At 31.7% G+C, this 22,265-nt stretch overlaps 1 protein-coding gene across 1 annotated transcript in view; it reads right to left on the minus strand.

Moving 5' to 3' along the window:
- LOC126727322 (G-type lectin S-receptor-like serine/threonine-protein kinase At1g11410) overlaps positions 1-21,109 on the minus strand; it is a 127,939-nt gene extending 106,830 nt beyond the window's left edge. Inside the window, exons 1-7 of the mRNA XM_050432927.1 lie at positions 19,696-21,109; positions 19,440-19,559; positions 18,381-18,574; positions 17,818-18,028; positions 17,412-17,649; positions 16,978-17,128; positions 16,190-16,894 (exon numbers count right to left, since the gene is read on the minus strand). Of these exons, the coding sequence (XP_050288884.1) occupies positions 16,586-16,894; positions 16,978-17,128; positions 17,412-17,649; positions 17,818-18,028; positions 18,381-18,574; positions 19,440-19,559; positions 19,696-20,995 (2,523 nt within the window). The 5' untranslated portion in view covers positions 20,996-21,109 and the 3' untranslated portion in view covers positions 16,190-16,585. Of the gene's footprint in view, positions 16,895-16,977; positions 17,129-17,411; positions 17,650-17,817; positions 18,029-18,380; positions 18,575-19,439; positions 19,560-19,695 lie in introns of the transcript that reaches the window.
- Between the last annotated feature and the right edge of the window lie 1,156 nt (positions 21,110-22,265).

Genomic DNA, 22,265 nt, shown 5'->3' on the forward strand with positions numbered 1-22,265 from the left:
TTCAATAATAACTAACATATGCTTGCAATAAGCTTGTAATAGATCAAATAGACCTATCATCATTATTCCACAATATCAAATGTCCAATGTTAATGAGTCATGGGGGTTGAGAATTTAGTAACAATAAAAAAAAAAAAATATATATATATATATATATATACACACATATAAAGAGCATTTAGTTGAGATTATTTACACATTAGTGGGTAGTGAGCCTTTAAAAAAAACTGTACTTTTTGCGGCGTTTTAAGAAACGCTGCTATTGTTTTGGGTTACAACGACGTTTTTCCAAAAACGTCGCAAAACGATCACTCTTTAGCGGCGTTTTTTTAAAACGTCACAATATACTATTTATAGTGGCGAATTTAAAAACATCGCTAAAAAAAACGTCGCCTAAATCTAGATTTCTTGTAGTAGAATCTTGTAAGGTTGTGCAACTTGCAGTAACATCAATGAAAAATTTGAGCTGTCTTTCCCTTGCTGTTCTAATGCAAGAACAGTTACGAATGATAGTTGTAAATTTGTAATCATATTAAGCATTTATATATAACTGAATAAATGTATTGAAATAACACTTTTCCCAAACGTTTGTACAAAACTCCCTCCTTGAAAATTTTGGTGGCTATTATTTTGTGAATCTTCAAAAGACATTGGTGCAATATTAATTTTTCTAAAGCTTTTAATGATTATTCAACTTTGAAGAAAATTGGTGATTTCAAAGTTAAAAAGAAATGAGTTTATCTGTTGGTTTGGTATTAAAACAACTATTGGTATTCTTTGCTACTTCATTCCTCCATTTGAAAGGAATGGTAGGGCACCTACCTTGCCATCGTTGATGACTTCTACAGTTTTATCTACCCTACTTCGTCTCATCCTAGCCCACCCAATCTAAAGTGTGCATGTAGAGTGGGGGGTTAATGTGTGTATAATATGTTCTAATATAAATTTAAATTTTTTATATGTAATATTATTTTTTATACATATTCTAGTACCCACCATTAAAAACTTATCTCCCTCTCTTGATATCTCAAGATAATCTCTCCCAATTCTTTCTCATTTCTCTTATTTTAACCTGCTGCGCCACATATCATGAAAAAATAACTCTACCTGCCCCACTCCAACTTGTCTTGCTCTTATCTTGCATAAGTTTTTACCATCCAGAAGAAAGGACAGGATGCTTTGGGATCCAATCCCTTCTCAACATGTTATAGTTTTTATAATTTACTATAATTAACAAATATAAATATACTTTTTGTTAATTAAAACAACATAATAAATGAAATTTTTATATTTTTAATTTATGTAATAAAGTTTAATAATAATTATAGCACCTCTACAATAATTCACACATGTAGGTAACATTGCGTACCTTTCCTTTTTCTCCTAATCAACCAATATGCACATGCAGAGGAAAATTAGTAATGGAGGAACAAGTACGGCCACTGTCATAATTGTTAGCCTCCTCTTCTTGGCAAAGAACCCATTGGAATGACCTGAAAACATGAAAATTTCTCTGTTAATTAACGCAGGAATTATTATTATTATTATTTTTTTAATTTTTTTTTTTTTGTGTATATACATGTGGTAGGCAAATTTTTTCTCAAATATTTATGTCTTAGTAAATTGTTGAGTACCTAACTCGAGCGCATCCACTCGTATGTACAAATTTTGACCCCCATCTAATAACACACTCGTGTCTATCAAAGCACCATGCCATCTGAAACACCCGACTTGCTCCTCTGTATCCACACCTCCATACGCCGTGCAACTACAATTCTGCAAGCATCGTTGCTCATACTCCTTCAAACTAAGCTTCTCATCAAGTTGTGCAAGTGAACTACCCGGAGGCTTCACATTTTATACCTTCACAAACCCATCACCACTCTTGCATATAGATTTCTGTCCACGCTTTCTCACACACCCACCAGATGCATTTCTCGAAGACCACTCACTTGGTGACTTGGGTTGGAACCCAGGTAGACAAGTGCATTCAAATTTAGTATCATTTTGACGTTCACATTTATCAAATGCACCACACTTGCCGTAATAGTCACACAGGTGTAGTGGCACTGACCCCACAGAAACATATAGAACCAACGTTTGTAGAAGTAGAAACCCCTTAGCAAAATATATGATCATGACGAGTAAGGTTGTAGATAATACTCCTTCCGTCTCACTTTGTTTGTCCTCTATTCCATTTTGAGATGTCCCAAAATATTGTCTTGTTTCTAAAAATAAAAATCATTAATTTACTAATGTTCCTATTATACCCCTATTTTATTAATAATTCAATTTTTTGATAAATTTATTTAAGGGTAGTTTTGGAAACTTATACATTTTTAAAATGTAGACAAGATAATAAATGATGTTCCCTTAAAAAATTTGACTTTTCAAATAGAACAAACAAAGTGGGACGGAGGGAGTAGATGTCTTTTTGCTCACTGGAAATAGCGGCTGAGATTGTTGAATAGATAAAGCTTTTTAAATATATGATACAAGGAATATATATGACGTTTTTATTCATATTCTAGCTTTGACCGAATCAGAAATTTGTCTCATGGGCCAAACTATCAACTATAATTTCGGTCGAGTAATTCCCAAATTTAATGCGTCTACAATAACTCCCCATTCTCTTAGGTAGTACGGTAACTACTAGTAAGCAACTTGTTATGTTATCAAAATATCACATATAATGGTTTATTCTTACATTGTGCAGTTTCGATATCATATGTAACTATATTTTTGTCACATTCGATGGTTCCTTTATTTTTTCTTTTTGATATTTGATAGTTCCACTGTCACATTAAACAGTACCAATATTATATCTGACTGTATTTTTGTCACATTTGATAGTACCTTAATTTGTTTTCTCACATTTGACAGTTTCATTTTCACATTAAGTAGTACCAATATCACTTCTAACCATACTTTTGTCACATTCGGTTGTACCATTATTGTTTTCTCATATTTGACAGTTCCATGTCATATTGAACAGTACCAATATCATATCTGACAGTACTTTGTCACATTTGGTGGTACCCTAATTTTCCATAACCCTAAAAAATTGTCAAGATACCCTTAGAACCTAAAAAATGACCCTTAAATATGAAAAATGACCGAAATACCATCTAAACCTAAACAATGACTGAAATACTCGTAGAATCTAAAAAATGACCTAAAATAACCCTGAAACCTAAAAAATTACTGAAATGACCTTGTAACTTAAAAAGTGATAAAAATACCCTTAGAACCTAAAAAATGACTGTAATGCACTTGAGCCCTAAAAAATTACCGAGATACAATTAGAACCTTAAAAATGACTGAAATATCATTGAAACCTAAAAATGACCAAAATACCTATAAAATTTAAAAATTAGCAAAATACCCCCGAAACCCTCAACAATTATCGGAATACCCTTAGAACCTAAAAAATGATCAAAATGCCCATAAAAACTTAAAAATAGCCAAATGACACTGAAACCTAAAAACCGACCAAAATGACCCTAAAACCCAAAAAATGACCAAAATAACTCCAAAGCATGAAAAAGACCAAAATACCCTTAGAACAAAAGAGGATTGTAATGCCCTCATTACCTTGAAAATGACAAAAATATCATTGAAAAATTAAAAATGACCTAAATGACCCTGAAACCTTAAAATGATCAAAATACCCTCGAAACCTAAAAATGACCAAAATACGCTTGATTTATATTACATTAAAATATGCTAATACATTTTTCATTTGTACTTGTAGATTTTTATCCCTATGAATGGAAATAATAGTCACTGGTATTTATGTGTCATTGATTTAATATCAAAACAATGTACATATATACTTGACTCTTTGCCAAGCACAACTGGGCAAGACATTAGAACCAAAAAAAAATATATTTAAACTGTGGTATTGTTTCTTTCTCTTTCTACTCAATAGTGATTTTTCAAATTTAATTTTGTTAAGTTTTGTATTGAAAATTTGTGTTAAAATTCAAATTTGCGATAGGTAACAGGCCTTGATTTATTATTATTTTTTTCATTTAATATGCTACTATTCTAAAGAAATAGTGTGGGAGAAAACATTTTCAAACATGAAGCAAGGGTAACAACTCCCTGCCAATCCTAGTTTATTTAAAGGTCCCCCCTTTAAAGTGGTTGGTGAATTAAACATCTCTTCAACGACACCTCACTTCACTTGGATATGAAAAATAAATCAAAACCTATAAAAAAAAAAATTTAAATGAACAACTTATAAAAAATAAAAATGAACATAATGGAAGTTAGCAATGATAAACAAAGGTATCTTTTGCATTGGAAGAATCTCCACATATGCTACAATTTAGCAATGGTCTGCATTAGCATACTTTCTATTATCAGAAATACAGTGTCTTTTTCCATATTTTATAGGAGTGTTCATTCTATTTTTCCCTTTACTTGACAAATGACCATCCCCATATCCCTGGAAATTCTCTGATTCTTTTCTCTGTGCGCCTGATTTAACCGTGATGAGTATTTCTCTAAATTTAAAAACAAGGTCTTGCTGCTTGAGGCAGTGTACTTTTTTGACTGAGATTTTGGGGGGGGGGGGGGGGGGGGGGGGGAAGGGAATGGAGAGAAGTTTCTACAAAGCCAGTGAGTTGCAAGAGATGAAAAGGTGTCATTCTAGAAATATTTCACCACCAGATAAGTAAAGTAAGCACCATATTTGGTTCTTAAATTAATGAAAAATAAATAAATAAATAAAACTTCAAAGCAAGAACAGTTGTATACAAGAAAAAAAAATATTTGGTTCGTTTGCATTTGTATTAACCATGACTCAAGTCTTGCAAGAACAGTTGAATGCTTAAATCGCTGCTTATCATGACCCGGTTCAACAAAATTAGCTTCCAATACACCTGCAAAGCACAAATGAAGTGCATTTGATGTGAGCTTGAGTCAACTTACCAGGAGAAAATCTAAAACATCAAAGCAAAAACTGTTGGAACATTTTAATATTAATTAATTAAAATGGATTTATATTACAACATAAATATAAAGATGTGAGAGTTAATATGAAAGATAAGGAATTAGTGAAAATGTTTAATCTCACATTGAAAATAAGAGACACTATTTTATTCTTTTTAATTGTGGTAATTAATGGGGTGATATGTATTACTTTAGATATTAGGCTAGATACGCATTCAGAATAAATTTCCATATTCATTAGTAAGTAAATGACATTTTTTATTATGGAAAATGAAGAGTTATTCACCCACTTAATGGATTAGCTATTGGGCCTATTTACTTCTACAGAAACTCTTTATCTCATTCATTTAATTGTATAGCTTTAGCCAACTACATCAAAATTATGGACCTAATTAATCAGGTTAATATGGGTAATAATTTCGTGAGGTCTATTGAGCCAATAAATAGACTCATTCTAAAATACACCAAAAAAATCCAACAATTGCAAGCATTCTTATACACTCAAAAAATAATGAGGTTCTTGGCAAAGAAAGGTGTTCTTTTTGGTGGAGCATTGGGCTTGAACAATTTGTTCTAGCCATACGACATTTGTTGGGTTGTTATATCTTGGGGGAGACAAGTTAGAGAAGGTCTGCACTGGTTACAAAGTTTAGCCAACCAAGAGCTTGAATTTTCTTAAAAAGAGTGAGTGTCGAGCTTCAGTCCAAATAGTGTTATTTATTTTCTAATCAGAAGTATTATTTAGTTTCTTTTTGTGTTATTTTCATTATTATTATGTTTGCACCAACAAAAACAATACCTATAAGGGAAAAAAATACATAAACATAGAATTCCCTTTTTCGTGAGAAGTAGACTTATCCATAATATTCCCTTTCACCTCTCCATGTCCCTCAGCATTTTCCAATCTCTTTAAACAATGGAGAGGTATGACACTAGCTGCTTACAAAACCAAAGGATACATGAAAAAGGCCATCATCTAGTGTAAGTCAAAGTAGGATTTTGGACGGCGAGATTTGGATATGGTCCTAACCTTCAGGATATTGCCCGAACAATCTAAATCTTGCACATGGCGCCTAGACAACTTGAGACTTTTGCATAGAAAAGCTAAAAATGTAGAGAATCATTGACTCTTAGATCATGGAGATTTATTTCCATCATTTCAACCACTAAAAAGCCATAATCACACAGTCCAGTTTTTTTTTTTTTTTTTTTTTTCTCAAGACAATCACAATGGGGAGCATTGCAAGATATTGTGGGGACATGAAATTCAAGGACAATAATTTTGCAAGAAGTATATAAAAGGTTACAAAAGGTTTAGCATAAATTCTGGTTTCGTGAATTTTGTGGCATGCCTAGGCACTGATACAACTGCTCTGTACGTAGTCTAGCTAAGTGATTGTTTTTGGCTTGCCAAGGCATGTTCTTTAAGTCCGCTATCCACATGTCTTCTGGAATATGTCGCATAAATAATCAAATTGTAAAAATGTGATTATAGAGAGGGGTCAGCCTCTGAAAATCTAGCCTTAACCAACAAATCTGTACGTTTTTAGACCCCTTAACAAACAAGTTATCTAATCTAGTTATTTAGCCAAGTGATTAATTAGATAAATTATTCAAATCTAGGTTAAAGCAATAAAATCATATCATGTAAATAATACCAAAAAAAAAAACACAAGATATGATAACCTAGGAAAACCAAACCGGTAAAAAACCTGGAGAGGATTTAACCTAGCTATCCTCAAGGTAAAAACAGATCCACTATAAAAGAATTGAAGTTTGTACAATAAGACTTAGACCACTAACATCATATTGCTACCTCGAGTAGAAAACTTACAACCACGATCACGTGATAACTCCGAGTCCATGGCCTACTTATTTCTTTGATCCATTGCAACTACAAGTTCTCCTACTTGTGACTTTGAGATTCCACTCAAAGGTTTCAGATCTTCTTTAAGTTCTTTATGCAACAACTGAAGCGATCACCAAGTTCTTGACATGAATCTTGAGCTTAATAACCCTAAGTGTGTATGAAAGTAAACACCTCTAGATCTCACAAGAGATTTAACACACAGCACATCAAAGACTTCTAAACATAGTTAGGGTTTTTCCTTTTATACTTGGAGTAAAACATAAAACTCTACATATCACATGGGCTTGGGCTGAATTGGAAATTCTGCAGAAAAAAAATCTACATGAGATTCGATCGATCGAGTCTAATTTTCAATCGATCGAGCCTTGCAGATTTAGTCCAATAAATTCTGCAATCACTCGATTCCAATTTTACAAATAAACACACTTTCAGCAGCCTAAACCTATACTCTAAGTTTTGATCATAGTTTGCCAACACATTACAAATTGAAGTTCTAATACATTTAGTTTCCAAAGTCTTAGAACCTAACAAAATCAACTACTACACTAGACAATCAATAAACTAGAATGGAGCATCTCACAAAAACCTCAATAGAGAACTTAACACTACCAGCTAATGAAAAAACAGAAAATAACGTTGGGTAACCATAGGCAACAATATTTATGTCATGCCACACTAAATGATAAGTAAGCAACCATAATAATAATGGTAATGATCTGTATCTTCAAATGAACAATGCTTCACACATAAATAGTTTTTGTAATTGAATAATTATAAAGTTTTTTTAATGAACCAAGACACATCTAACTGAATAATTATTCTGAGGCACATCCTTTTACAAGAAAGTTGCAAAAAGGAAAACTTGATAAGCTTTTTGATAACATAATAGAAAGCACTACCACCTTCAAAAACAAAAAGAAATAAAAGAAAGATATCCAGTGAGGTTTAAAATCCAATGGTATTACTATATGTAGTTCAGAAAATTGAGAAACACAAAATCTTAGCCATGAACAAAAGAGAACAATCAAGATCATCACCCAAAAAAACAAAGAAAAATAGCCTCAACAGTCGAATAATAGCTTTGATACATCTCAATAAGGATCCGGTAACATTTAAAAATAAAATAAATGTTATCGATTTCAGTCAAAGTTTATAAGATTGTATATTTATATTTGTATCCAACTTTTACAGAATTTCATATTCAGATTCCCCATTTATGTTTGGATACGATAGATGTAAAGTTAGGAATCAGAGATATCCATTGCCAAGAACTAAAACCAAAATCAAAATCTCTATAAATTTCACATTATTCATTTGCTAAAGGATATTTTAAGGGGGACATTTCACATGGGTTACAATTGGGGGAAATTCGAAGAAAATGGCTTCATTTTCAATTCGAATCTGCCGAATAGGAAATTTCAATTCAGATTTCACAACCTTCCCAATGTTAGTGCTCCAAAATTGATAGATGAAATAAAATCTCTCAAATAAGCCCAACATAAATAATAGCGAAAAAAATGGTTAAACACAACATTCAAAAGCACAAACCTATAGGATAAAATTCAGGAAAAATGATGAATAATGGTTACCTAAGATTTGGGGGCAGATGTGGTGAAGGTCGGCGAAGAGGAGCAGAGTTGAAAGAACGAGAGAGAAAGACAGAATTTTTATTTATTTATTTATTTACTATACCCTAACCTATTCTACCGATAAAAGGTAACTCACTTAAATTATTTAAATGGTCAAGAATAAAAGCATTAGAATGCATGGTTCAAATTTAGGTGAGTACCGTACCTCAAAAAAGAAGGGGGGGTATATAGAATAATGAATTTATTAATGATCCATTTTAGGAAAATTTTGATAATTCTCTCAAGAGAAATAAAAGAAAAAAAAAATTCTTCCAAAAATAAAAAGTTTTCAAAAAATAATTTGACTGTAAATTAGGTTTTTCAATTAAATTTGGGCTAATTACAACCTATCCATCTGTGGTTTAACCGAAATTTAAGTTACCTACTCGTAGTTTCAACTTTGAGACTTTAACCACTTAAGGTTAGTATAGTTATGGTTCTGTAAAATGGGGCTAAATATATATATATATATATATATTTATTTATTTATATATATTTTACTCTCTTTTATGTCTCTCTCCTCTTAAAACATAAAAAACATAAAAGCTTTTTAAAAGCAAGAACTCCCCAAGACAGCCAAAGAAGACAAGGAACCACAACAAGTTTTAATGAAGATGGATCTTTCACCTTGCACTAATGGTTACGGTTTCCTTGGAATGGCAGACACAAGGAACATGTGCTCAAAGTGCTACAATGATTTTCTTAAAGGAGCTTGCAGAAAAAGTCATAGAGAGAAGCTTCTATGGTGGTGGTAATGTTTGTTCATAACTTTTACAAAACCTTCACTTTTTGATCTTGTTTTCTCTTATTATTTTATGTTTTGAGAGGAGAAAAAGATAAATGAGAGCAAAAATAATTATTTAGCCCCATTTTTAATAGAGCTGGGTTACAAAACCCTAACTGAGCTAACCGTATGGGGGTAAAGTGCTAAATTTCAAATCACAAATAGGTAACTTAAATTTCAACCATACCATAGGTGGATAAGTTGTAATTAGCCCATTAAATTTAAATGCATGGTTAGATTGATTTAATTGTGAGTTGAAAAGAAATCAATGTTTGTGCGTTATTGGTCAATTAAAGAATATAATGTTATACACTTATTGAAGTGCATCTAAGTTTTACCATTTTCTTATTTATGTTAGGGTTTAGAGACTATATATATGTTAATAAACTCTAATGTCAAGACATATCAAATTTCGATTTACACTGTGGGTCAAATTCTGATTCTTCCTCTTACATAGGAGAAGTATCATTGATCTAAAAGGTCATATTTTCAAGGCTAAATTACATTATTGGTTCCTCAAGTTTAATATATAAGTGCAATTAGTTCCTTAATTAAGTTTCAAGTGAGCGCAATCAATCCCTCAAATTTTATTTTATCACATTTACAAACTATTGTGTTATCAATTCTTAAAAACTAATTTAAGAATTTGTTAATTGTCTTTTTTGAAATCCACCCAACCCACTCATTATCACAAAAATTTGCAAGTGTCCAAAAAAAAAAAAAAAAAAACAATCAAAAAAACAAAGAGAGAGAGTAGGGAACAAAGGTGTCACGCTGAGAGATTGGTGAGTATAATTTTTTTGAGAAGATGGTGAGTATAATTATTAATTTGTGGGAAGGAAGATTATGATTCATCATTCATTGAGAATTTTTTGCTGAATTAGAAATTTTGTCTCATGTTGATAAAAATTGAAAAAAAAAATATATAGTCTATCGGGGCCAAACTGTGAATTATAATTCGGTCATTATTTAATGTTTCCAACTACTATGTAGTCATTCACAAAAAAACCAAAGGATATCAATAGAGTTGCTTGTAATAAATTGGCAGGTTTTGCTAAGTCTTGTGTTGCTGAATTGGCAACAGATGTTGTATTTGTTTAGATACTTTCAAAAAATCTTTCTAAATTTCCATAAAAAATACTAATAATAATATTAAAGTTAAAGTCTTTAGAAAAGGTCTAGAATTTACTAGAAAATAGAAAGACAAAAGTTTGAATTTTATTGATTGAATATTGTTCAAAAAAACGTTTACAAACTTAGGAGCCTATTTAAAGGCTCCGTAAAACTTGACATACAAGAAAATATATTCTAAAATAGCTCCTAGTTAATACCTAACCATAACAGGAACCAAATTTAACTTAAAAAACATTTATATTACCTAAAATAAGGAAATAAATGCTCTAAATCTAAAATAATAAAAATTACATAAAATTACCAAGTACAACAAATAACAGAAATTAATTTGAAGATTTTCTCCTACATCAGATTGTGGGTGAAGAGAACAAAGAGGAAAAGAGAGTTAAGGGTGTGTTTATTTAGAGGTGAAATAGGGTAGATGGAAAACTTTGGAGAGAAAATGGGAAAGAAAACTTTTTGAAGTGTGTTTGGTTGGGTGGGGAGAAAGGAAAATAAATAGTGAAACCTAGGTGTTTTCTCCCCTATCTCACTAAAAAGTTTTCTCCCAAAATTGAAGAAAAAAAAACTGAAAGAAAAAAAATGAGACTATTTAATAGACAAAAATGTTCATGTGCAAAAGCACATGGGAATTCGTCCCATTCATTTTCTTTTTTCTTTTTTTGTGTTGTGGGACGTTGTCTCCCTTTTTTCTTTTTCTTTTTCTCTTTTTTTTGGATTTCCTAGGAGTTGCCTTGTTCTTATTCTTCTTCTTTTTTCTTTTCTTTTTTCTTTGTTTTAACTAGACATGATTTTTTTTTTGGACATGATTTTTTTTTTTTTTTTTTGGTGGTTGTTTGTCACTTTTTTGTTTTAATTGACTATCATTTTTTAACAAGGGTATATGAGTAAATTTATACAAACTCATTTTTCCCATCCTTCCATTTTTTCACTCCCAACTAAATAAAAATGAAAAAAATGAAAATATTTTCTATCCTCCCACTATTTTCTATCCTCTCACTTTTCCAGTCTTCCAACCAAATGACCCCTAAGTGAAGAGAGAGAGATGGTAAAAAAGAGAGAGAAATAACAAGCTCTTTACTTTTATTGTCATTTAAATTCAAGCACTTTGCATTCCCTTGTCATTTAATTTTTCTAGAAATTTTATTTACTTGCCTTTATTTTCTTGGACTTATTTTCTTGTCTTTAAATTCATAGCACTAATATACTATTGTTACTCTTTACCTTCTCTCATTAACAATGTTTCCTTTTCAAAAGTTGTTTAAAAAAATATTCCCAATTCTTTCTTTTGAAGAGATTATCCACTTTTTACGAAAACATATTTTCAAAATAAAGCTTTTTTTTTTTTTTTTTTTTTTTTTTTCTGCAAACCATATTCTTAGAATTCTTAAAATAAAACCATCGGATTTTAATAAATCAAACCCTTTTTCTTAAAGAAACCAACGAGTCTTTTGAAACCCGCTTTTCTTTTGTTTTCTAAAAATTAGTTTTTCTTCAAAAATGATGTCAAAAAGAGAAAGGTAAGCTTAGAACACCCTAATATTTTCGGATTCCCCTAAAAAAATTTGGCATCTTTCTTTTCAAAAAAAAAAAAAAATCTTTCCAAAAACCCTTTTTCAAAAATGAGATTTGTCCCTGTCTTTTCTTTGACACTAACATATTTCTGTTGTCATTTTTTTTTGCATGGTAAAAATGAGAAAAATCATGGATGACATCAAGGTGCTACCTTTCTAACCTTCTCTTTTTATGTTCACATTGTAATTTATTTGAGTATAGTATTTAGTATTCACATGATAATTATGTAGTAAATAAATACTCACATACTATGGTATATACTATTTTTTAGCTTTGTGGTAAATATCTTTCACATGCTATTTACGTATTTATCTCACACGCTCTGATGATAAATATTTTTACCTAAATATTCACATGGTATATTATAAGTAAATAAGTACTTAAATGTGTCTACATATATATATCATTTGTGCAAAACATTTTTCCAAAAAAATCAAAATGCCAAGTATCTTTTTTTTTTTTTTTTACTAGAAAGATAACATTTGAAATAAATTAAGATGAGGTACTATCCTTTGGATAGGTGGTGTGGGATGCTTAATACCTTCCCCACATGTAATTGAACTTCTGAATTTAAGATCTTTGGTTCGAGACTTTTGGTTTACCTTAATTAATAAACCCTTAAAATTGGTTTAGTAAATTAGGTAACTTAAAAAGAATTAGACAAATTGGTGACCAATCACACTTAATACAAAACCAATAATTGGTGGCAACTCCTAAAATAAAAGTAAGATGAAGGGATTCACATATACACACCTTACCCTAAAAATACAAGTACACAAAGAGTCACGTTGCTAAAAACCCAATGTGCAATAAACCAAAAGTAAAAGGGAAAAAACTCTAAACCGGCTTTTCTCTTTCTTTCTCTTCTTTTGGGGCGTCCACACTCCAAACATAGAATATATCCTAATGAAATGGAGCAAACTATACTACTGAACTACACAAAATTAAAAATTAAGAGAGATTAAATTATCAGTGACATTTGGGATGCCATAACCACAAATATACGTCTATACCAGTTATTAAGAGCCCTGCTGCCGTAGGGCTCTATCAGTTTCATATGGCTGCACATTTAATCACCTATGAGCAATACATATATTTTGTTGATATGAAGACTGCTTGAATTTTTAATTCACACACAAAAATTATAAGATAATTTAAGGATAGGAATGGAAATAGAGATAGGATTGGTACATGGTGCTTAGGCCATGGAGAGAATGGAAGTTTTAGTCATGACTACAGTAATGCGCCTCCTCTTGTGCAAACCTTAAGATGACTTTTTTTGGTGTAAAGTTAAATTATTTGGACTCCAAAATAATCTTGGCTATTAGGATTTTGATCCAAAATCAAATAGCATGACTGAAGATTAATGAGACATTTTTTTTTGGGGGGGTAGTAAATTATGGTTGCAGTTGATGACCAGTGGCAGCTGCTGGTGGTACAAAATATGGCCATGCATTTGGATTTATTTATTTTCATTTTTTAATATTATTTGTGGAAAAGTTGAGGAAGATTTTTATAACTTAATAGGGTCTAGGGGGAGGGGTTCAAATTACGAGGTTAGCAAAATATGTAACTATCTTTAAAATAATATACAATATATATATATATATATATATATTTATATGAAAAAAAAATGGTGAAGTAGAGAACACAAATTAATCCTTAATCACATTCTTTTTAGTCCATTTTATACCCTACTAATCACAACTTGCTAAGTATTATTTTACTTTCATTTAAAAAATACTAAATTTTAAAATGTTGAAAAAAAGAAAAAAGAAAAAACCAAATAGGTAGCATAACACAATTGGTGAAGTGTAAATTGGAATACAAAAAATGTGACAGGGAATTTACTTTTCCTATAAATTTTATTATATCACAGTTACAAAGTGTTATCAGTCCTAAAAAGGCTAATTTAAAAATTCATTAATTGTCTTTTTTGAAATCCACCCATTACACTCATTATATGTTATATATATATATATATATATAGAGAGAGAGAGAGAGAGAGAGAGGAACACAAGTGTCACGCTGAGATTGGTGGACTACAATTTGTGGAAAGGAAGATTTTATTTCATCATTCATTGTGAATTTTTTGTTGAATTTCAAAATTTTGTCTCATGTTTATAAAAATGAAGAAAAAAAATTAGTCTCATTGGGCCAAGCCATTAATTATAATTTCAGTCGAATGATTGATTCTATTTAATGTGTCCAACTTTTTTTTTTTTTGAATATAAGATAGAAATTCTATTCTAGCTTAATCTAAGTGTATATGTGTGTGAAGCTCCCTTCTGAAGACTTGAACCCCGGCCCTTGTCCCCTAACACCCTACAAGCACTTATACTTGTGGATTAACTATCGTGCCAAGGGTGTGCGGTGATAATGTGTCCAACTACTATCTAATTATCTTCTCAAACAAACAAAACTAATATGTAAACATGTAGTCACAGATATGTATAGAGTTCCTTGTAATAAATTGGCTGGTTTTGCCAAGTCTTGTGCTGCCAAGTTGACAACAGATGTTGTATCTGTTTAGATTCCTTAAAAAAATCTTTCTAAATTTCCATAAAAAAATAATAATAATAATATTAAAGTTAAAGTCTTTAGAATTCAGGCCTTTTTTATTTTATTTTTTCTTGTTTATGTTTTACTTATATTGGGATTGATGGATAAGTTGACAATAATTTTTTGAAAGAAATTTCATCAACTGTCATTAAAAAACATTAACCAACTACATTAACAGACAATTGATTTTGGATGAAAGAAAGCACCTCTTCAATCCACACAACCAGGTTTGATACAAATTGAGAATGACTAGCCAATTTATGGGCAACTACATTTCTTCTCTGAGCTTTCTTATCCCAACATCCATTATTAAGAGGTTGGCAACAACCATTTTAGATTTTAGATTTGGATTTATTAATAGAATTGTGATACTTAGAGTTTGGTTTTAGTGTGGTGTTTTGGATTTTGAGATTTAAATGTGTTAAGTCTTTTATGGGCCTTTCCCTCCCCCCAAAAAAAAAATATATATATATATATATATATATATATATATTCTTTATGGGCCTAGTATGTTTTCAGATCTTTCTAATGTTAGTTGAGAGAAAAATTATGGGCTTGATGTTTATTGGGTTTTAATTTTTTAATTTTCGGTTGGGGTTTTTTTTAAAGAAATTTTTATTATGACTCGAAAGATTTTGGATTTTAATACGTAAATTGGCTTTGCTGGTTTTAATGGACTTTCAGGTTGACTGGCAAGTTTAGGGTATATTTCATATTGGGCTGAAAGGGCTGATGGACCTAAGGGCTTGAGCGTGGCTATTGGTAGTGCCATGGGCGTAAGATAGGTGTGTGGATTGGATCATACCACAATTGACTGGCGGATAAAATTGCTGTTTGGGCTATTCATTTTTTGTGTATAGGAAATGCTGTGTGTGTGTGAATCATGTATGCGGTGTTTGTGGGTGAGTGGGTAAATGGTTCTTTGTGTAAATTTAGAATCTATGTGAATGTGTGATTGTGACCAAATTGTGCAAGTCGTACAAGATGTAAGTTGTGTGTAATCTAGGTATGCAAATCATACAAGAGAATTACATTAAGTTAGACCGTTGATGTTAATTGGTGCAATTTTCAGCTAATTTTACTCTACTCTACTTCTCTCAATCCAAACTTATCACAAAAGAAAAAGGAAGGAACGGTGAAACACACGTGGCATACTGAGATTCATGGAGTACAATCAATGGAAGGGAAGATTATGATTCATCATTCTAGAAACTTTTGGTTCACTTAGAACTTTAGTCTCATGTTAATTAAAGAAAGAAATTTCGTCTCATGGAGGGCCACATTATAAAATTATAATGTGTTGAATGATTCCTTAAATTTAATGTGTCCAACAATTGTCACAGGTTTCTTTTAATATATAAGAAAATGTCAATTTTTTAACTGACAAAATTAAAATCTTTAGAAAGACTTTGATTCCTCTTCTTAGTCTTTATTCAGACTTTGATTCTTCTTCTTCATTAACCTTATATATATTAGGATTACTTTGATTCTTATTCTTCTTCATTAACCTTAAATTAGAATTGATAGATGTGTTGGAAAATTTTGGCGCCAAAACATTTTAGATTTGGGTTTATACTAATTGTGTTATGGTTAAATGTAGGTCAAAAGCTACTATAAGATGATGAGATTAAACTCAAATTATGAGGAGTCAACATAATTATAAGGAGAAAAGTACCATATCAAATTCTGAGTAGAAAAGTTACCATATCAAGTTTGGCTAAGAACAAATCTTCTTGAGCCTAAATAATTAGAAAACCCTATCTCTATAGTGTTCTCCACATGAGATAATTTTAGAGTTTTTCACCTTGAGCCATAACGAAGAGATTATAACATAGTAAGTGTTCTTTCAAACCACAAAAAACTTGAACTTCTGCCAATAAGTTTATAGGTAAAATACCACTAGAGTGTTCTATTGAAAAGATTGTAACATAGTGAGTGTTCTTTCAAACTACAGAAACTTGAACATCTGCCAACAAGTTAATCGGTAGAACACCACTAGAGTGTTCTATAGAGTACCATATGCACTGTATTTATTCAAATATGAAATTATAGTATAAGTAATAAGTGCATACTTCAACGAGCTTCAAGCACAGAAATGGTTACATCATTGATTGAACCAGGTGCTCCTGCAGAATTTGATGAGTCTTGAGCATTATTTATATTTCGTCTATTGATAAATGCTGGCTTGTTTGGTGTGGGAAGAGTTGTTTCATTTCCCAGCATGAATACAATTTCTACCATGGTTGGTCGTTCTGTCGCTTGTTCTTGCACACATAAAAGCCCAATTTGAATACATCTTGAAACTTCATGAGCAGGATATGCTTGACCCAATGATGAGTCGACTAAGTCCAAGGCTTTGCCCTCCATCCATAAGTCCCAAGCCTGAAAATTTAACAGTATCATACTTGACACTTCCACGGTGAAGTTCATTAATTCAAAATAGAATGATAATATATTTTACTTACATGTCCTATTAAATTTAGGCATGGAGTTGCAATATGATAGTGATTGTTTCTCTTGCCACTAATTATCTCTAGAATTAAGACACCATAGCTAAAGACATCTGATTTGGTAGAATATAATCCTTCCATTGCATACTCTGGTGCCATATATCCACTGCAATTGAACGAAAAAAAAAATAATAATGATTGTGAGATTTTTATTTTTAACATTTGTTGTCAATGTGTTTGTGCATGTGTAGCCCACTTATCTTATCTTTGGTACAAACTCAATTCGTGTTCTTACTCTTGAGTTTGAAGGGCTGTGTTAATTAAGGATATGAATGCAATTGAGAGAGAGAGAGAGAGAGAGAGAGAGAGAGAGAGAGAGAGAGAGAGAGAGAGAGAGAGAGAGAGAGAGAGAGAGAGAGAGAGAGAGAGAGAGAGAGAGAGAGAGTTACTAGGTGCCAACAACTCTATTTGTATTTGCTTCAATTTGGTCATCTCCAAACATTCTTGCCAAACCGAAATCTGAAATTTTTGGATTCATTGCAGCATCGAGTAGTACATTGCTTGTTTTTAGATCTCTATGGATGATTTTTAGTCTTGAATCTTGATGAAGATATAAGACTCCTCGAGCAATACCAGAAATAATTTCAAATCGCTTACTCCAATCCAACAATTGCCTTCCTATTTCGTCTGGATCAAAAAAATGAAAGTGTCTATCCATAATGCATATTGAAAAACAATTGAAGTTAAGATCATAATCTATCTTGAACTTGACTTTAGTTATACTACAGTTATAATAATGCCTAAAAGAAAGAATCAGATAGTTGAAAGCCATAAGTGAAGGAAGAAATTCTATACCAAAGATGAAAAAGTCTAGGCTTTTGTTTGGCATATATTCATAGATTAACATCTTCTCTTCTTTGTGGATGCAGCAACCAAAAAGCCTCACAAGATTCCTATGTTGGAGTTTGGCTATTAGCATGACTTCATTCTTAAATTCTTCTGTGCCTTGCCTTGAACTTCTTGAGAGTGTTTTTACTGCTATTTCTTGCCCATTGGCTAGTTGACCCTAAAATTATAAATGAGACTTAAAATTATTAATATATTAATTGATAGTTACAAATATTAATAAATTATTATGATTTTTTTTATACTATATATCACTATGCATTTGCAACTTTTAAACCACGTCCATGACCTCCACCAAATATTATCTTACACATGTGGGGCCATTAGAAATTAAAAATAACAAATTGTGAGAGCTTCCTCCCAAAATTTTGTGCAATTATGATACTAGCTTTTCAACCTCAACATTGCCCCAAATGTACAAAAATTGTAGTTGTACAATAATAAGCATTGCTTCACATTTAACAAAGTTGTATAGTTATCTTAGATGCTTATCATGTATAAGGTGAAAGTACCTTGTAGACCGGGCCGAAGCCACCTTGACCAAGTTTTTTAGTAGGAGAGAAATTGTCTGTTGCTGCAAGTATGGTGCTTATATCGAAAAATGGTAGATCCGGTTTTCTTCTACCTCCATCAAGCTTATGAGAATCTCGAAAAGTTGTTGAACTTGCAGTAACATCGTCGAACAATTTGAACTTTCTTTCCCTTGCTGTTCTCATACAAGAACAGTTACAAAGGATGGTTGTAAATTTGTAAGCATTTATATATAACTGGATAAATTACACCAACCTACCGAGAAATGTTTTGAAATAACACTTTTCCCAAACGTTTGACGAGTGACAACTATTTCTTAGTTTGGTATTATAACAACTATTGGTATTCTTTGCTACTTTATTCCTCCATTTGAAAGGAATGGTAGCACACTTACCTTGCCCTTGACTAGTGACGACTTTTACAGTTTTACCTACCCTACTGAGTCTTGTTCAAGCCCACCCAATCTCGAGTGTGCATGTAGGGGTAATGTGTGCATAATATTTTCTAATATAAATTTATATCATTTATTTATATATAATATAACTTTTTATACATATTCTAGTACCCTCCATAAAAAAACTTACCATTCTAGTACCCTCCATGAAAAAACTTGCCTCCCACTCTTGATATTCTCAAAATCATCTCTCCCAATTCTTTCTCATTTTAATCTGTACCAACCCCACATATCAATAAGGATGAAAAAATAACTCTAACTTGTCTTGCTCCTATCTTGGATGAGTTTTTACCGTCCGGAAGAAAGGACAGGATGCTTGGGATACAACCCCTCCTCAACATGTTATAATTTCTATAATTTACTATAACAAATATAAATCTAATTTTTTAATTAATAAACAATATATTAAAATAAATTTCTAAGTATAATTTTTGTTAATTAAAACAACAACATAATAAAAGAAATTTTTATACTTTTAATTTATGTTTAAAAATTAACTCATTAATTAGTAAAATTTATGTAATAAAATTTAATAATAATTATAGCACCTCTACAATAATTCACACATGTAGGAAACATTGCGTACCTTTCCTTTTTCTCCTAATCAGCCAATATGCACAGAGGAAAATTAGTAATGGAGTAACAAGTAGGGCCACTATCATAATTGCTCGCCTCCTCTTGTTGGCAAAGAATCCATTGGAATGACCTGAAAACAAGAAAATTTCTCTGTTAATTAACGCAAGAATTTTTTTTTTCTTTTTTTTTTTTTTTTGGGTATATACATACATGTGGTAGGTTTTTTTTTTTCTCAAATATTTATGTCTCAGTGAATTGTTGAGTACCTAACTCAAGCGCATCCACTCGTACGTACAAATTTTGGCCCCCATTCAACACTCTTGTATCTATCATTTCACCATACCATCTCAAACACCCGACTTCCTCCTTCGCATCCACACCTCCATACGCCGCGCAAGAACAATTTTTCAAGCATTGTTGCCGACACTCCTTCAAACTCAGCTTCTCATCAACTCGTGCAAATGAGCTATCTGGAAGCTTCACATTTTCTACCTTCAAAAACCCATCACCACTGTTGCATATAGATGCCTGCCCACGCTTTCTTACACACCCACTGGATGCATTTCTCGGAGACCATTCACTTGGTGACTTGGGTTGGAACCCAGGTAGACAAGTGCATTCAAATTCAGTAACATTTTCACATTTACCAAATGCACCACACTTGCCGTAAATGTCGCACTGGTCCAATGGAACTGACCCAAGAAAAGCCCATTGTTGATCTCCTTCCTTGCCCATAAATCGTTGAATTGATCCAGATTCGTTCACCACCAATCTTGAGAATAATCTTGCGTAGCGTAAACCCCAACTCGTAGTAGTCTCATTCTGGTTGTTCACTAAACTGAAATTCAGAAGCAAGTTACTACTTGACAAAGTTGGTACCCCACTCCATCCAATTCCATTCCAATGACCTGAACGCCACCACAAAATGTTACTTTTGTACAAATACAACTCCGGGGAGGAGCTACTGGTGTTGAGCACATAGGAATAAGTTCCAGTTCCTGGATCATCTTTGGACTTCCAAGATGTTAGGATTCGGCTCAGACCAGTTCTTCTGTCCAGCCCAAGTTTCATGTTTGGCAGAGTTGTATCAGTTGGATAATCAAAGCTTTGCCATAGCACCTCCCTAGTTTTGTTAAGAACCAATTGTAGATTTCCTGAATCCAAGAGCTGAGCAAAAGTGCTGTTGTCGCTTGATTTTGAGGTAATATTTGTGGACCAGATGGGTTGGTTTCGATCTTTGACATGGAGTACTAGGTTTCCATGAGCATCAATTGAGAGAACCCCAGAAGAATCATTGATAGGATTGTCTCTGTTTGCAACCCACACCACGGGTTGTTGTGGAGCTTTATTATACCGAATTCCAACATAGCGGTTGGTGGACACTCCGGGACGAAAGAAACCAAGTGCAAAGGTTTCTCCTTCAGAGACTAAAAAGTGACCATCTCTGATGGCGTTGCTGATAGTAAGAAACCCATGAGAGATGTTTTGCGAAGTGCCAAACTGGGAAAAACCAAATAGAAGAAATGTTTGTAGAAATAGAAACCCCTTAGCAAAATATATGATCATGACGAGTAAGGTTGTAGATATGTCTTTTTGCTCACTGGAAATAGAGGTTGAATAGATAAGGTTTGTTAAAGGCTTGATATATGATACAAGGAACGTGATTGACGTTTTTATTCATATTGTAAAATATATATATATATATATATATATTTTTGGTTAACTATGTTATCAAGGTTTCTCCCATCTGTTAACAACTTTTGACCGAGTCAGAAATTTATGTCTCATGGGCCAAGCTATCACCTATAGTTTCGGTTGAGTAATTCCTAAATTTAATGTGTCCACTGTCCACCTACTGCCTCCGATTTCTCTCCAAAAAAAAAAAAAAAAAAAAAAAAAATGGTACGGTCAACGGTGTTCTTTAAAGTATTTATTAAAAATCAATTTCATGAAAGTTTTGATAAGTTTTTTTTTTATGGCAAATAGAAAAAGAATTCTCTCAAAAAGAAAAATTTGTTAAAAAAATCAATTTTTTTTCCTATAAAAGCTTTTTTAAAGTAGTTAATTAACAAATGTTCTTAGAGTATTTATTAACTTTTTTCTTCTATTAATATATTTATGAAAATGTAAAAAATCTATATATACATATTGTAAATTAAGGTTTTCAATCAAATTTAAATTCATGGTTAGATTGCTTTAATTGTGATTTGAAAAGAAATTAATGTTTGTGCTTTATTAGTCAATATAATACAGTGTTTGAATTTAATTAAAGAGTATAATATACTACACTTATTGAAGTGCATATAGGTTTTTCCATTTTCTTATTTATGTTAGGGTGTAGAGACTATATATATATATATATATATATATGTTAATAAACTCTAATTTCAAGACATATCAAATTTTGATTTACATTGTGGGTCAAATTCAGATTCTTCCTCTTATATAGGAGAAATATCATTGATCTAAAAGGTCATATTTTCAAGGCGAAATTACACTATTAGTCCTTGAAGTTTATTATATAAGTGCAATTAGTTTCTTAATTAAGTTTTAATTTAGCACAGTTAGTCTCTCAAATTTTAAAAATGAATGGTATTAGTTCTTCTGTTAACTATTATTGGTAGTGTTGCTTACGTAGTTAATGATATAGTGACCTTGCCTTTTTTTTAATGAAGTAGCATTTTTTAATGAGAAAAATACAAAAATTATTTTGCACATTAGAAACCCATCCAAAATAAAATCTTAAATCTAACTGGTTCCAAATCGAATTCCCTCCCTATCTAATTATGTAACGCATCACCTATCCAGTTATAACAAAAGAAATCAACTTGAAATA

Source organism: Quercus robur, chromosome 5, assembly GCF_932294415.1.
Source record: "Quercus robur chromosome 5, dhQueRobu3.1, whole genome shotgun sequence".
NCBI classification, from domain to species: Eukaryota; Viridiplantae; Streptophyta; class Magnoliopsida; order Fagales; family Fagaceae; genus Quercus; species Quercus robur.